This window comes from Phacochoerus africanus, chromosome 3, assembly GCF_016906955.1.
Source record: "Phacochoerus africanus isolate WHEZ1 chromosome 3, ROS_Pafr_v1, whole genome shotgun sequence".
Lineage (NCBI taxonomy): Eukaryota > Metazoa > Chordata > Mammalia > Artiodactyla > Suidae > Phacochoerus > Phacochoerus africanus.
This window is the reverse complement of record NC_062546.1, coordinates 9,672,009-9,687,908: the sequence shown is the minus strand read 5'-3', so window position 1 is coordinate 9,687,908 and position 15,900 is coordinate 9,672,009. Positions and strand designations below refer to the sequence as shown.

Sequence of the window (15,900 nt, the reverse complement as noted above, 5' to 3'; positions counted from 1 at the left end):
AGAACCAGTAGTTTAAATAATCTTGGTTCCCTACCTATTTGGGAACCCCTCCAGCACAATGATGGAAGAGCTTCTGGGAAAAGTGTGGCTTTCATGATAAACAGGGAGCTGACATGGTTGGCACTGTCCGTCTCTTCTTCTGGCCTTGAATGCAAATGAGTTGTGAGTGGCTTCTGCAGCCATGTTGTAACTATGAGGTAAATGCTAAGATCTCAATCAAAGCCTACTTCACTGATCCCCTGAATCAACCCTGTAATTAACCAATTCTAGATGTCTCATTAGGCCAATATAGTTCAGTTTTGTTACTTGTAGCCAAAATTCATTCCTGACAGAGACATTATTTCTCAATAGTAATAATACCAAGAGTTAATGCTGTATTAACATTTCCAAAGCACTTAACGCAGTCCTGACACTATATTAGAAAGTGCTATATAAATGTATGTTAAATAAATACAATAAGTCTCTAATTAATATGACTACTTGAATTTTTATTTAAAAAGTTTTCTTTGCCTTATTACAAGGAAACTCATGTTTATAACAGAAAATATGGAAGAGAAGGAGGGAAATCATTCTTTCCACTTATGGGTACCATGAACATTATAAAATATTTTCTTGGAGTTCCCGTCGTGGCGCAGTGGTTAACGAATCCGACTAGAAACCATGAGGTTGCGGGTTCAGTCCCTGCCCTTGCTCAGTGGGTTAACGATCCGGCATTGCCGTGAGCTGTGGTGTAGGTTGCAGACGTGGCTCGGATCCCGCGTTGCTGTGGCTCTGGCGTAGGCTGGTGGCTACAGCTCCGATTCAACCCCTAGCCTGGGAACCTCCATATGCCGCAGGAGAGGCCCAAGAAATAACAACAACAACAAAAAAGACAAAAAAAAATATATTTTCTTTCATTCATTTTCAATTTAAAAAAAATTTAAGACCGTAATGCATTGTAAATTAATTTTTTCCCACATAATATCACATAAGCATTGTGTTTTATCACTAAAATCTCTTTATAAATATAACACACTATTCCATGTTTTCCATGCCTCAGAACTTCTCAATAATTGTAAGGTTTTTTATATTATTTCCAATTTTCCCCAAATCTAAGTAGTATGAGAACTACCTTTGTGCATATATGGTTGGCATCCATGAATCATTTGTGTCTGGCATTTTTCTTTCTTTTTTCTTTTTAGGGCTACACCTGCAGCATATGGAAGTTCCCGGGCAACAATGGAGTTGCAGCTGCAGGCCTAGGTTACAGCCACAGCAACACTGGATCCTAAACCCACTGAGCGAGGCCAGGGATCAAACCCACATCCTCAGGACACCATGTCGGGTTCTTAACCCACTGAGCCACAATGGGAACTCCCAGATTCATTATTTTTTGAAAATTTATAAAACATTTGTTTTATGTCCCATTTCCCTCTTCCATCTTTAGGTAGAAATTCAATTTGGTTAATTTGCTAAGAGCTACTGTGGGCTGATCATGGTAATGTTTTATAAACCAGTTTGTAGAGCGCCCTGTGCACTCTACTTTGAAATTAGTGGATGGAAGGAATGGTCCCTTTTCTTCACTAAAACACCGCCCTCCTGGAGCTACTGAGGTGCCCCTGCTAAGAGGAGGATGAGGAACCAAGAGAGTGACTTGCATAGCTGAGGGCTCCTTAATGATCAAATAGGATGGATCCTCAGGAAGAAATGGGGAGAAGTTTCTGCTTCATAGGATGGTAATGAGGATTAAATGAGATGGTGCTTGTAAAAGGCCACCACAGGGATCCCCATGCCCCAGCATGTCACCTGGTGGGGTTATTACTGAGGTACCCTACCTGAATTTCAAAGTATCCCCTCTGAAAATGTGTAACTAAGACCATATTAAAAACGAACAAAAAACACTGGGCAGTGAATGCTCACCACCAACAAAAAGAATGCCTTTACCTTTGCCAAGTTCTTCAAACTCGTCTTGGGATCAGAATAACGGGGGAGGGGGCGGGAGGGGGGGGGGGACTGTTTAAACGGACACATCCGAGCCCCACTTCGGAGATACTGAGTCACAGGGAGATGGGGTGAATGGGGACTGGTGTTTAGGGAAATCTGAGCTTTTCACAAGTTACGCAAGGAATATACATCTAAGTTTGGGAGCCAATGTCTCCAAAATTGTTTCACAGTAACTACCCAACAAGCTAAGCGCTTACGACGTGCTAGGTGTCTGCCAACCTCTGTGCCAGGGGTTCTCAAACTTAATGTGCATTCGAATCCCCCAGGGTAAGGCCGGCAGATCTGTTCTCCTCAAACTCCAACCCCGCCACCTGATGGGTGGGGTCCGGAGAGCCTTCTTCTCCTTCTTCTTTCTTTTTTTTTTTAAATAAGCGCTCATGCTCCCAGGTGGCTGGTTTGCGTTCTCTGGACCACACTTAGGGAAACAATGCGCCGGACGAAACCAGGGACTTGAAAAAGGCTGTCCTCATTAAGAAAATTAAAATGAACCCTAAACTCAGAGAAAACGACCACAGCCCCGTTACCCATTCAGCTCTCCACCTTTTATGTGGAAAATGCTTTGCAGTAAGCCTGCAAGTCCAACTGGCCAGATCTCGTGAAATCCTCCGAGCCCCCAGACTTCAAGGATTTGGGGCCACCGAGACAGAAGTTTCCCATCAGCGTTGCCGCGGTTACCCCAAATCCACCTCCAAACTCCGCCGGGGGCGGGGAATGCCCCGAGGGGTTGGCGATTGTCTGAAATGCATGCCCTCCCCCACGGTTCCCTTCCAGGGGAGCCTTCAATGCCGGAGAGCGCCCCCCACCGGGTTGGGTGCCCCGACTGGGTTGGGTGCCCCGACCCCAAACCCACACGGGCGCCTCCTGCACCGCGCGCGCGCCGCGGTCCCCGAGACGCCGGTTCCGGGCCGTCACCCCGATTTCGGGGCCCCGGGCCTGCTCGCTGCGTCGCAGACGTGCTTGGGCCCGGGCCCCGGAGCGCGCACTGGGCCCCGGAGCGCGCACTGCGCCCGGAAAAGCACTTACTTTGCACCGAGCCCGGGAAGCTCTCGCCTTCGCTGCTCGCGTTCATGGCCGCAGACTGGGAGATCCCCAGCTGGCGCGGGTGCCAGGGTGGGGGGCGCGGGTCTACATGGTGCAAGGACTTTTCCTTTTATTTTTCCACACCCCCCAGCCTTCCTTCTCCCAACTCTGCGAGGCGGGGAGGACGGATGTAAAGCAAGCGCCACTTCCGCTGCCTAGAGGGCGCTGGCCGGGCCCGGCCGCCCCAACCTGGCTTTGCATCAGCAGCTCCCGGGGGAAGCAGCGGGCCAATCCCGATGCCCAGGCCGCGAGGCCCCGCACCCGCGGAATCCCCCGGGATCCGGATGGCCCACACGCGTCCCGGCGGGTGGAGTGTCCACCCGGCTGCGGCAGCCGGCGCCTGGTCCGCACCCCTAAAGTCTGGGCGGGTGCGTTTGGCCTCCCTGGCTCTGGAGCCTTTGCACCTGCCGCCCTGGGCGTCTGGTCCCCACGGTGGCCCGGCAGCCGCGTTGTTCCTGGGTCGCTCAGGAGGTTTGCAGAGAGGACCGAGTCGGACTGCAATTGGGTGGGTGCGCGGGGCGCCACGGGCTTGGGAGTCACCCCGGCTGGGCGTCAGCGCCCGGCAAATCAGCGGAGCTCTGGGCGGGTCCCCTGCCCAGCTAGTGAGATAAAGAGAACTATGATCACGCGCGTGGATCAGTCGCTGTAGGTCCCCTGCTCCAGGAGTCTGCCAACTTTATTGTGCCTCACAGTCACCTGGAGAGCTTGATAGGCTGTAGACTGCCGGGCCCAACCCAGAGTGTCTGATTCAGCGGGTCTGAAGTGAGGCCAGAGGATGAGCATTTCTAAGTTACAAGGTGAAGTTCCTGATATTGATCTACACTGTCCTCCCAGACCTGTCCCTGCTCGCCCGACTTTGTCTCCTACTACTCTCTCTTTCCCTCTGGTATCAGCCTCAAGGGGTTTGTGCTTACTCTTCCCTCTGTGTCTACCTGCCACCTTGTCTTAATTTCAATTCCCCGTTCTTAGAGAGGTGGCCTGGCTAGCCCATTCTAATACTGCAGCCCCTCTTCCACCCCCAGTGGCTCCCTGTTTCCTTCCGGTCTGCTTCTTAGAACTTATAGAATCTCACAAGGTGTATCTGGAGTATCTCTATCCATCCATCTAGCTACATACCTATCTATACATATGGATGATAATTTACTTGTTTATTACCTGTTTTCCCTCCCCCCCCAATTCAATAAATCCCCACAAAAGTGGGATTTTAAAAAAACAAAAACTCCGCTTCACTGATCTATCTACGTATCCCCAGGGACTTGGCCTAGTGCCTCACACATAGTAGGCTCTCAGTAAATAGGGCTTATATAAGTAATGGAATTACCCTGCAGTTTGCATTAACGGTCTGTTCATTTCTCCAGCCATAAGTGTTTGCTATGTGCCAGGCACTGTGCTAGCCCCTGGAGGTGCAAGGGGTGAGCCAAACTATTTGGTGCCTGCTCTAATAGAACTTGGCTAGGGGCTAGTGATGCAGTCAACACTAAACCATCAAATCAGCAGAGTAACTTCTTGGTGGTGGTAGGATCTCAGCTGACATACAACAAGGATGTGAGAGTGGCTTGGGGAATTCTCAAGGAAGGCCTCTTTGAGCAGGTAATACTTGAATGAGGCAGCGGCACATGGGTAGTTCCATCCTGGGGAATTGGCAAGAGCAAGAGCCAGAGCCAGAGCAGGGAGACAGGAATGAGCTAGATGGGAACTGACCATTGCCCACCAGTCTCACTCTCCCCCAGCGCTGCTCAGGTCTGCCATACCTGCCTCCTTGCTATTGTTCAGGCACACCCAGCACTCCCTGCCCCAGGACCTCTGCATCTGCTCCTCTGCCTGCCTTGCTTTTTCCTGGTCTTTGAGGACTGGATCCTTTCTGTCATCCAGGGCCAAACGGAATGCACGTTCTTGGGCAGAGCTTTCTTGTCTCTTACCTAAAGCACTTAACCCCCTTGCTACTCTCTACTACATCACTTTCATATGCCCACCCCTAGCCAACATGACCCAGAAACATACTACAGGTTATAGCAATATTTATTTGATTGATTTATTCATTTCATTTATTCGTTTTTTTTAGGACCACAGCTGTAGCATATGGAAGTTCCCAGGCTAGGGGTTGAATCAGAGCTGCAGCCGCTGGCCTATGCCACAGCCCCAGCAACTCGGGATCTGAGCCACGTTTGTGACCAGCACCCCAGCTCGTGGCAACTCTTGATCCTTAACCCATTAATGGAGGCCAGGGATCAAACCCGAATCCTCATGGATACTAGTTGAGTTCTTAACCTGTTGAGCCACAAGGGGAACTCCAATATTTATTTTTTAATGCTTGATAAATGTTTACATATGTGCATACCTGGGTAACCCTACCTGGATTAAAATACAGAACAATTCCAGTCTCATGTCCCTTCCCAGTCAACACTACTCCAGCCCCTCAAGCCCAGAGAGGAAACACTGTACAGAATTTTGTTGCCACTGGTTTCCTTTTGTTTTGAGCAGTATTTTTTATATTTGAAGAGAAGAAACACCCCGAGGGCTGCTAAAGAACAAATTCTAAAGTCCAGTCCAGACCATCTGCATCTAAACTTCCCAGAGCAAGACCTGGCAATTTGCATGTATTTCACAAGTGCCTCAGGTAATTGCTACCAAGATATAAATCAGGACCTTACCAATTGGTGGTTAAGTCTGTAGGTCCTGGAGTGAGGCTATTTCAAGGCCATGTAAATCCTGGAGCTGCTGCGCTGTAACTAGTTGGGTGACCTTGGAAAGGAGATTCAACTGCTTGGTATCTCAGTTTTCTATAATTTGGAGATAACAATGGTGTCTATTTCACTGAGTTGTTCTTCAGAGGAAACCAGTCAACACTGCTTAGAATAGTGCCTGGGCAACATGACTGTGTCTGGGCAACAAATCCTAGCTATTATTATCGTTTTTATTTATACTTGGTTATTATCTGTCTCCCCTTCAGACTGTAAGCTCCAGGGAAGCACAGCCCTTTCCTCATTTATCTACCCTGTATGCCTGGAGCAGGGCCTGGCACATGGGGCCTTAATACATTTTATGCTATTGAATGAATTCATGTATGTTTCCATCCGCTCCATTTTAACCATCTGCTGCTACGCCAGCCAGACTCTCTCTACTGTACACATAGGTCACTGCAATGTGTTTTTTTTTTTTTTTCTGGTTTTAAAATGTCCTTTTTTCATTTCTTGTTTTTTCCTATCATTTTTTTTATTGTAAGAATGTTACAAGTTAGAAATTTAGAAAAAATTGAGAGTAACATAAGAAAATAAAACTCATTAATAATTCACTACCCAGAGATAACATCTTGGTTGATGACTATACCTAAAGTCATTTCTGCTTCTTGTTTATGTATGTACAAGCAAAGGTAAACACACAAGCTGTATTTATATACTTTCTAAAAATGTGATTACAACATATGTTTTAAAAATCCTTCTTGGGTACATATTATAATCATTATTTATAAAAATTACACAGCACATGGCTACCTGAGATCCTACCCACCAGAGATACAGTATTTACATCTTTATGTATGTTATATCTTTCTAGACTTTTTCCCCTATAGAACTACAATGGAATGAACCATATGAATTGCAGATATTTTTAAATTTCATATGGTTCGAATCACGATGTATTCACCATATTAATATTACACTTCTGGTAGAGATTTTGTTTGTGTTCTCTCAAATTTTCTTAGTAACAGAACTCCTGATTTGCAGCTGAGTACATGGCCTCCTTGAAATGGACTTTCCCTGGCCTTCTATATGGCGAGGCATGGCTATATGACTAGATTTTGGTAATGTAAATGAAATGTGATGTAACTTCTGGGAAATCTCCTAAAAATAACAGTTTACATATGCTATTTGCCCCTTCTACTTTTTCACTCCCTCCATTCCTTGCTTGGAATCATGATGTGATGACTGGGTTCTGGCTGCCATTTTGGGCTATGAAAATAAGGCTATACTCTAGGAATTGTGGAATGGTGAGCTGGAAGTAGCTCAGGTCCCTAAATTTTTGTGGAGCTGTCAACTGTATCGCCTACTTCTGGGCTTCATTTACATGAAAAATGCACTTTTATCTTGTTACAGCTACTGTTGTGTGGTGTGGTGTGTTTGTGTGGGTGTATGGGGGAGTTTAACATGCAGCCGAATCAAATCTAAAGCTAACATACTACTAGGCATATTGTTTCATAATTGGCTTTGATTTTGAAGAGTTTTCACAATTTGGTAGGTGCATTAGAATCACCTGGGAAGATGTTAACTTCCATTTTACAGACTTTGTATCAGGGCTCATGTGAAGCCTGGGCATCTGTCTGTTTGAGAAGCTCCCTGACGTACTCTCAGTTTGCAAAATGTATGTGTCTCACTGTCAGTTTTAATGGTTGCATAATATTTACCTAGAGGGCTGCATCCTCATTTATTTGATATACAACTGGATGTTGTTAATGATTTTTTAAGTTAGCATAAGTAATATACTGCAGTGGCTTTTTTACAGGTTCAGGTGAACACATTCTTTCTCTACACCAGCCATCCTGAGTAAAGGGCCTAGGATAACTTATTTAACTACCATTTTGACAGGCTTTTTTTTTTTTTTTTTTTTCAGATCATCTTCTCAAAACAGCTGACTCTTGAATAACATGGATTTTAACTACACAGGTCCACTTACACATGGATTTTTTTTTTCAATTGTAAATACTATGGTAGTACAAGATGCCTAGTTGGTTGAATTTGCAGATACAGAAGTGTGGATACAAGGAACTGCATATATGAAAGGCCAACTCTAAAGTTATAAGTGGCTTTTCCACCGTACAGAGGTTTGACACCTCTAACTTACAGCTTGTTAAAGGGTCAACTGTATAGGTTTTTTCCCCAGATGAAGTTCTAACTTAGGATCACATTTCTGGAAATGTTAACAGCCTTTCGTTGACTAGAATGCTCATGCTTTCTTCTGTTCTTAGGTTTTTGACCACTTCTCATTTAACAGTTAGCATATAATTAAGAAATAGCAGGCTTAGAGTGGGTACAGATATATTGGTAATCCTACTCCACAGTCTACATCTAGACTCTAAAATTGGAATCTGTCGCCAAAACTTAAAAGATGAAGAAGTCACATTTAAAAAAATAAGATTTACAGCTTTTTTTTTATTAAAAAAATTTAAAGCTTTTTTTTTTTTTGTCTTTTGTCTTTTGTTGTTGTTGTTGTTGTTGTTGTTGCTATTTCTTGAGCCGCTCCCGCAGCATATGGAGGTTCCCAGGCTAGGGGTTGAATCGGAGCTGTAGCCGCTGGCCTACACCAGAGCCACAGCAACGTGGGATCCAAGCCGCGTCTGCAACCTACACCACAGCTCACGGCAACGCCAGATTGTTAACCCACTGAGCAAGGGCAGGGACTGAACCCGCAACCTCATGGTTCCTAGTCGGATTCGTTAACCACTGTGCCACGACGGGAACTCCAAAGCTTTTTTTTTAATAATAATAAAAAAAAGATCCCAGCAAAGCTGGGCTTGGATTATCACATGGTAGTGCTTGGCTAGGTCTGAGAAGCCCCGTTCCTTTGGAGGAAGTCTGCCTTCTCCAGTTTACCCTGTCTCCACTCCTCCCTATTACTTCCTGATATCAAGACTGAGCATCGGTTTTCTTAGATCACTGCCCTAGTGCTGAACGTATTTGAATTTATCCAAAATTTTCAACATGTTTTCTGATAGAAAAAGGGATTTATGCGCCCTATGATTTAAATATTCCTTTTGACTAAAAACCTCTACCAAGGAATTACCCACATTACCTGTGCTACGTCATTTAATCCTTAGAACATCACAGTTGGTAGACGCTATCATACTATTTTACAGATGTAAAAATGAGTCTCATAAAGGTTAAATAAACTGCCTCCAGTCAAAAGGCCAATCAAGAACTAGCTCAGTTAATCCTTGAGGGCAAATAACAGAAACTGTGAAAGAACAGAAATCCGTAGAGTTCTTTTCTTTCCTTTCTTCCTTCCTTTCCTTTTTACGGCCGCACCTGTATCATATGGAAATTCTCCAGCTAGGGGTTGAATTGGAGCTGCAGCTGCAGGCCCAGACCACATCCACAGCAACACCAGATCCAAGCTGCATCTGCAACCTACACCGTACCTTGTAGCAATGCCAGGTCCTTAACCTACTGAAGCCAGGGATCAAACACGCATCCTCACTGACACTGTGTTGTGTTCATAACCCACTGAGCTGCAATAGGAACTCTGAGCATTTCAATGTATGATAAATTATATCCTTTAAGTAACTTTTGGCAGGAAATTTATAGATACTTTCTTACATTATTAAGAGACTATACAATGTTTTTTTTCTAGTAATATTAATCTTAACAAGCATGATGAGGTCATAGTTACTAGTCTGTCATATGTTTTGTTCAGCAAAGATACCCTTTTCTTAACAAAATACTTTATAATTTCAAGTGTTCAAAATTTTCCACAGTAAACATTTTAACAAATGTAGTTTCCTATAGAAATCATGCACAACTCACTAAAATTTAAGTTCTCATGGCAGAAACTTTTATTTTCTTCCTAGTGGAACACTAGCATCTATGATAGTGCCTGGTATCTAAAAAAGGATGGATGGATGGACGGATAGATATTAGTATCAAGGTTACTTGGAAGATAGATATTAAAGCAAACCTTTATTTCAGAAAAGCATTTTCCCTTTTTTAGTAAACATACAGACAGAAGTGTGATACGATGACAGAATCTAGAAAAATTATGGATTCCATTTAAGGTGTATGGTAATTGGTATGCAAATACTTTTTTTTTTTTTTTTAGGACTGCACCTACTGCACATGAAAGTTCCCAGGCTAGGGGTCGAACCAGGGCTGTAGCTGCCAGCCTACATCACAGCCACACAATGCAGGATCGGAGCTGCATCTGCAACCTACACCACAGGTCATGGCAATGCCTTAATCCGCTAAGCGAGGCCAGGGATGGAACCTGAGTCCTCATGGATACTAGCCGGGTTTGTCACAGAGACACAAGGGGAACTCTGGTATACAAATACTTCTTAGCCTCCCTTATTTTTCTAGACAAAGGCTGACAAGTGGCTAACCCAGGGCTTTGCATTTTTCAAAAGCACGTGTGTCAGCAACCTCCTCACTCAGTTTCTCAAAAGTACTACAGGAAGGAGTTCCCGTCATGGTTCAGTGGTTAGCGAATCCGACTAGGAACCATGAGGTTTCGGGTTCGATCCCTGGCCTTGCTCAGTGGGTTAAGGATCTGGCGTTGCTGTGAGCTGTGGTGTAGGCTGCGGACGCAGCTCGGATCCCGTGTTGCTGTGGCTCTGGCATAGGCCGGCAGCTACAGCTCCGATTCGACCCCTAGCCTGGGAACCTCCATATGCTGTGGGACTGGCCCTAGAAATGGCAAAAAAAAAAAAAAGTTCTACAGGAAACTTTGGCCTCGAGTTTCACCTATAAATGGAACCGAGGCTGGTGAGCTGGCCTGGAGCGCACCGCCCTCTGATTCCTTCCTTGCCTCTGCTGGTCAGCTCTGCATGGCAGGGGTCCTGAGCCCTGGCTCTATTTTCCAGATTTTTGGGGCTTCTAGCTTCCTGTTGGGTTTGGCTAACAGGTGGAAGGAGAAGACAGTGTATTTCTCTCCACCCTTACCCCCAATCTGAGTGGCCATGGCTGTTCTCTGCTATGGCCCCAGACACCGGATGGGCCCACTGTGGCCTCAGCTCTGCAGTTTCTGGAAGGTGACTCTGGCTTCCCATCTCTGAAAACGGCACCTCCTCCCTTTTGTTCCCAGCCTCCTTCCTGGCGAGCATGGGTGGCAATTAGCTGTCACTAATCTGGTTGTCTAACCATTCCCATTTGGCCTCTCAGCTCTGTAGCAAGCCATTTATTACCTGTGTATCAATTCCCTATGTCAAGTTCACTGAAAGCTTCAGAGTTGCTTTCTCTTCTGGATTGGGCCCTGACTGACCTAGCTGGATTAAGGTTTGAGGAGCTTATAATTTTGTTCTTGCTTTTCTGGACATGGCAGGTGATACTCAGCTGGAGAGTGCCTTATAGTCCCCAAGGGAGCATGCTGACAACACACAGGCTAGGCAGCACCCAGATGCACTGGAACAGGATCTTGGGGGGCGTGGAGTCCAGGCACATAAGTGGATGACACTAGAAAGTCCCTCCTGACTCGTCTCTGAGACCTGATCTGAAATCTTGGAAGTGGATCAAGGGGGAAATTTTTTTTTATTCCACAATTGATTCACTAACAATATTTAACAACTGCCTACAATCCTTACATAAACATAAAAGTCAATGAAGAAACACTTGAAAGTTAAAATAAGTGCCAAAACCTGTAATAGGATATAATCAAGACTCAACCTGTTGGGGATTAAGTGGTGATTATACAACCAGTTATACTGAGGCGAGCTGGCTTTGAGTCTTGCCTGGAATCTGAGGGTGGCACACCTGTGTTTTAATGGTATATTCACTTAGATAATTTCATATTAGCAAGCATACACATGTTTGATTTTTTTCATTTTTATAAAGTCTGAATGTGAAAATACTCAAAAAATGGAAAGGTATACAGTGGAAAGTGGGTGCCCCTTCCACCACTCACAGCCCCCTAGTTTCCTTTCCCGGAGTAACCACTATTACCAGTTTCTGGGGTGTCTTTCAGAACTTTCTGACGCCTACACAAAAAGGTACATGTACATCCATCCACTTCTTTTTCTTCCAAATGACATTATAATGGAAACAACACTCTACACTCTGCTTTATTTTTGCATAACAATGTATTTTGGAAAATACTGCTTAAAGTAAGTCTAGATTTGCCTCAGTGCTTCAGAAAGAGTTCAATTTTCCATTGTGTGTGTGTGTATGTATGTGTGTATATATTTTAGCATATATATATATATAATTTACTTAAAGAATCTCTGTAAATGAATATTTAATTTGTTTCCACTTTATTCTGACTACAAAGTCGCAGTGAATATCTATATCTATATATGTACCTATGACTGTAATGGGAAAGTATATCTGTAGGATAATTTCCTAAAATTGAATTGCTGGGGCAATGAGTACATGCATTTAAAGGTTTGAAGCTGTCCAATGGGGTTTAGTACTTGAACTCCCATCAGTAGCTTGTTAGGGCACCTCTTTGCTACATCCTAACTCACACATTGTTATCAAGTTTCTGATCTTCGTCAATCTGATGGGTATAAAAATGCTATGTTGTAGGAGTTCCCGTCGTGGCTCAGTGGTTAACAAATCCGACTAGGAACCATGAGTTGCGGGTTCGATCCCTGGCTTCCCTCAGTGGGTTAAGGATCTGGCTTTGCCCTGAGCTGTGGTGTAGGTCGAAGACGAGGCTTGGATCCCATATTGCTGTGGCTGTGGCTGTGGCTGTGGTGTAGGCCGGCGGCTACAGCTCTGATTAGACCCTAGTCTGGGAACCTCCATATGCCATGGGTGTGGCCCTAGAACACACACACACACACACATACACACACACACACACAAAACCGCTATGTTGTAGATTTAATTTGCATCTCTCTAATTATGATACAGTTATGAATATAAGCAAATAAAAGCAAACTCTTAACACCTATCTCCAACAAAACAGAACAATGTGGTTACAATTGGTGCACTTATTAATTCAGAAGAGGTTCAAACATAATCCTTAGTTGGCAAAGGAGATACTTTGGTCCAAAGATAGAATGTCCAAGAGAAAATGTGACATTACTTGTGAACTTGCTGGGATCCCCGGTGTGTTAAAAGTTAGCATGTAATACTTTGGCTTATGGATTTTCAAATGGTTTTAATAAGTTAAAGATAAAATTCAAATCAGATATTTGCTGAGCTATTGAAACACTCAGTGACAGTATGGACTGAAAACCACTGATCTAATTCTCATTTTACAGAATGGGAAAATGAAGCCCTTCCCTTCTTGTGGGAATCCAAAGCTACTGATGTAAATTTGAAAACATTTAACTTTTTAAAATAACTTTTGAATACTTTATAAATACCTTTCTGGTTTGGAATAGTTTAAGACTCACAAGAAGTTGCAAAAACAGTAGATTTCTTGTATTTCCTTTCCCTCCAGTGAGTTGTTAGAAAAAAATCTTGAAATGTTCATTACTTTTATTTATTTATTTATTTATTTATTTTGTCTTTCTAGGGCTGCACCTGAGGCATATGGAGGTTCCCAGGCTAGGGGTCGAATGAGAGCTACAGCTGCTGGCCTACATCACAGCTCACAGCAACGCTGGATTCTTAACGCACTAAGTGAGGCCAGGGATCGAACCCAAGTCCTCATGGATTTTAGTAGAGTCCGTCAACTGCTGAGCCACGATGGGAACACTCTGTTCATTACTTTTAAGTGCTTTTTCCCCAGCCAAGTTCACAGCCAATTCAGAAGGTAGTCATATCACAATTGTATTGATAATCTAGATTCTCATTAAAAAGTCCTAGGAAGTATTTTAGTTAGGGCCACGCTTGTTAACTGAAATCAGCAGTTTCCAAAATACAAAGGCTCAAAGTCGTAGAAACCTAAACAGAATTTCTCATTCTCCACAGTGTAAGATGGGTGTTCCTGGCAGTGGAAGGGGGTCTCTTTGGAGGAGATCTAGACCTCGAGGCTGGGGGGGGGGGGCAGTTTTTAATGGACAGATAGCTGTCTGCCACCGAAAGTGTTCTTTTTTCTTTTTCTCTTTAGGGCCACACCTGCAGCACTTGGAAGTTCCCAGGCTAAGGGCACCAAATGGGAGCTGCAGGTGCCAGTCTACACCACAGCCACATCAACATCGGATATGAGCCAGATCCTTAACCCACTGAGCAAGGCCAGGGATCCAGCCTGCATCATCATGGATACTAGGTGGGTTTGTAACCTGCTGTGCCACAATAGGAACTCCCTGTCCTTTTTCTCAGATGATGTATCACCCGGCAGATTGGTGGACCTAAGTTTTAGTCCAGTCTATTGTTCTTTAGCTAACTCTAGTGGATTTGTTGGTCTTCCTATACCCCTTTCTTACTTCTGATGATGGGACTATTCCTTTCTATGACTTCCTTTTGAGAATGACTCCCCCTTACTCCCTATCATGTTAATACAGGCCCTGATCCCCTTGGTCACAGAGGTGGTCATGTGACCCAGACCTAGCCAGCATCTCCTACCATACTGAATCACCCGGAGCTCCTCCAAGCTTCTGTCCCTTATACATTCTGTTCTCTTTCCCAACTGAAATTCTGTTCCTCACTTTATCTATTGGGATTGTGTCTCCTCATTTAATCTGTGCTCAAGCTCCCCTTCTATGGAACTTCCTCCAGGATCTCCCAGGCTGATTTAGGCGCCTCTCCCTAGATCCTGGCTATTCTAGCACTTACACAGTGTTTTGTACTGTTTGACCTGTTGGTCTGTTTCAGTTAGGAAGCCTTTAGCTGCCAGTATCTTACAGAGAATTCTTCTCAGTTATGCCTCAAGGCGTAGGTGCCCTCAGTCCTTGCCTGGGGTTTACTGGAGCTCCTGGACTGGTTACACTGGTCAGGGCTAGCTTTTGTCTAGGGCTGTGCCCAGCCTCAGTTTGAGCTGTGCATAGAAATGTATCTTTTTGCTAGGAGTTCGTCTACCAGTGGACATGTGCAATATTGTGATTTATAATAAGAAATATGTTTTTGGTTTCCCACTTTGCTAGTCATGGAGCTCCTAAACCCCCTTGGAATTTCCTTAATAAGGAAAGTGCTTTAAAGTGTCTTTTGTTATGTTAATGAGGTGACTTTTGGAAAGCCCCTAAGTAACCTAAAGATGGGAGCTGGTAGCTAGGGCAACTAACCTTGAGATTAGAAGGCTGGAACTTTGCCTTACCTTACCCGTCTCCTGGCACTTCCAGGGAGGAGACAGGGCCTGGAGATTGAGTTTAATCACCAATGCCCAATGATTAATCCACCCTGCCTGTGTAATGGAGCCTCCTTGAAAACCCAAAAGGACTGGCTTCAGAGAGCTTCCGGGTTGGTGAATATAAGGGCGATTCCAGGAGAGAGCATGGAAGTTCTGGGTCCTTCCCACATGCTTGTCATATGCATCTCTTCCATCCAGCTGTTCTGGAGTTGTGTCCTTTTATAATAAACCAGTCACTAGTAAGTAAAACGTTTCTTTGAGTTCTGTGAGCTACTGCAGCAAATTAACTGAATCCGAGGAGGATTCGTGGGAACCTACGATCTATAGCTATTGTCAGAAGCACAGGTGACAACATGGGCTTGTGATTGGCTTCTGAAGTGGAGAGGGAGGCAGTCTTGCAGGACTGAGCCCTTCACCACCTACAGGTAGCTAGTGTCAGAATGAAGCAAGACCCTCAGCTGGTATTGGAGAATTACTTGGTGTTGGAAAAAAAAAAAAAAATCTCCCACGCACTGAAACAGGTGACCAAGTTCTGCTCAGTAAGATGTAGAGAAAATTTCCTAGAATCTTCTGAGAAAGATTTTCCATTCCGAAAGGAAAGGCATGTGAGAAGAAAGGCCATTCCTACCTCTTTCCCAGCTCCATCTTCTTTGCTCTGGGCATTGTCACTAGTGGGCCTGGGTTCCAGAGCTGTGGCAGCTATCTTATGGACACCAGGTGGCAAGCTTGGGGGTGGAAGCTGGGGTGCAGAGGCAGGCGAAGACCAAAAATAGAAAGAACATGTGCTCTTGCTGATACTACTGAGCCACTGAACCTGCTCTGGAACCGCCTACCTCCTGACTTTTCATTATTGTAATAATAGACGTCCTTATGATTTTAGCCAGTTCTCTCCAACTTTTTTTCACATCAAGGTACATGATGAAAATGATAATAACTTAATTATCATACTGGAGTAAAATG

At 44.5% G+C, this 15,900-nt stretch overlaps 1 protein-coding gene across 5 annotated transcripts in view; it reads right to left on the bottom strand.

The window, feature by feature from the left end:
- ZFP64 (ZFP64 zinc finger protein) overlaps positions 1-3,366 on the bottom strand; it is an 88,662-nt gene extending 85,296 nt beyond the window's left edge. For 2 of the 5 annotated variants that reach the window (XM_047770844.1, XM_047770839.1), the window contains exons 1-2: positions 3,007-3,113; positions 35-144 (exon numbers count right to left, since the gene is read on the bottom strand). In XM_047770844.1, coding sequence (XP_047626800.1) covers positions 35-95 — 61 coding nt within the window. In that variant the 5' untranslated portion in view covers positions 96-144; positions 3,007-3,113. Of the gene's footprint in view, positions 1-34; positions 145-3,006 lie in introns of all 5 variants that reach the window. The other 3 variants (XM_047770847.1, XM_047770843.1, XM_047770842.1) reach the window with 2 other exon arrangements.
- Between the last annotated feature and the right edge of the window lie 12,534 nt (positions 3,367-15,900).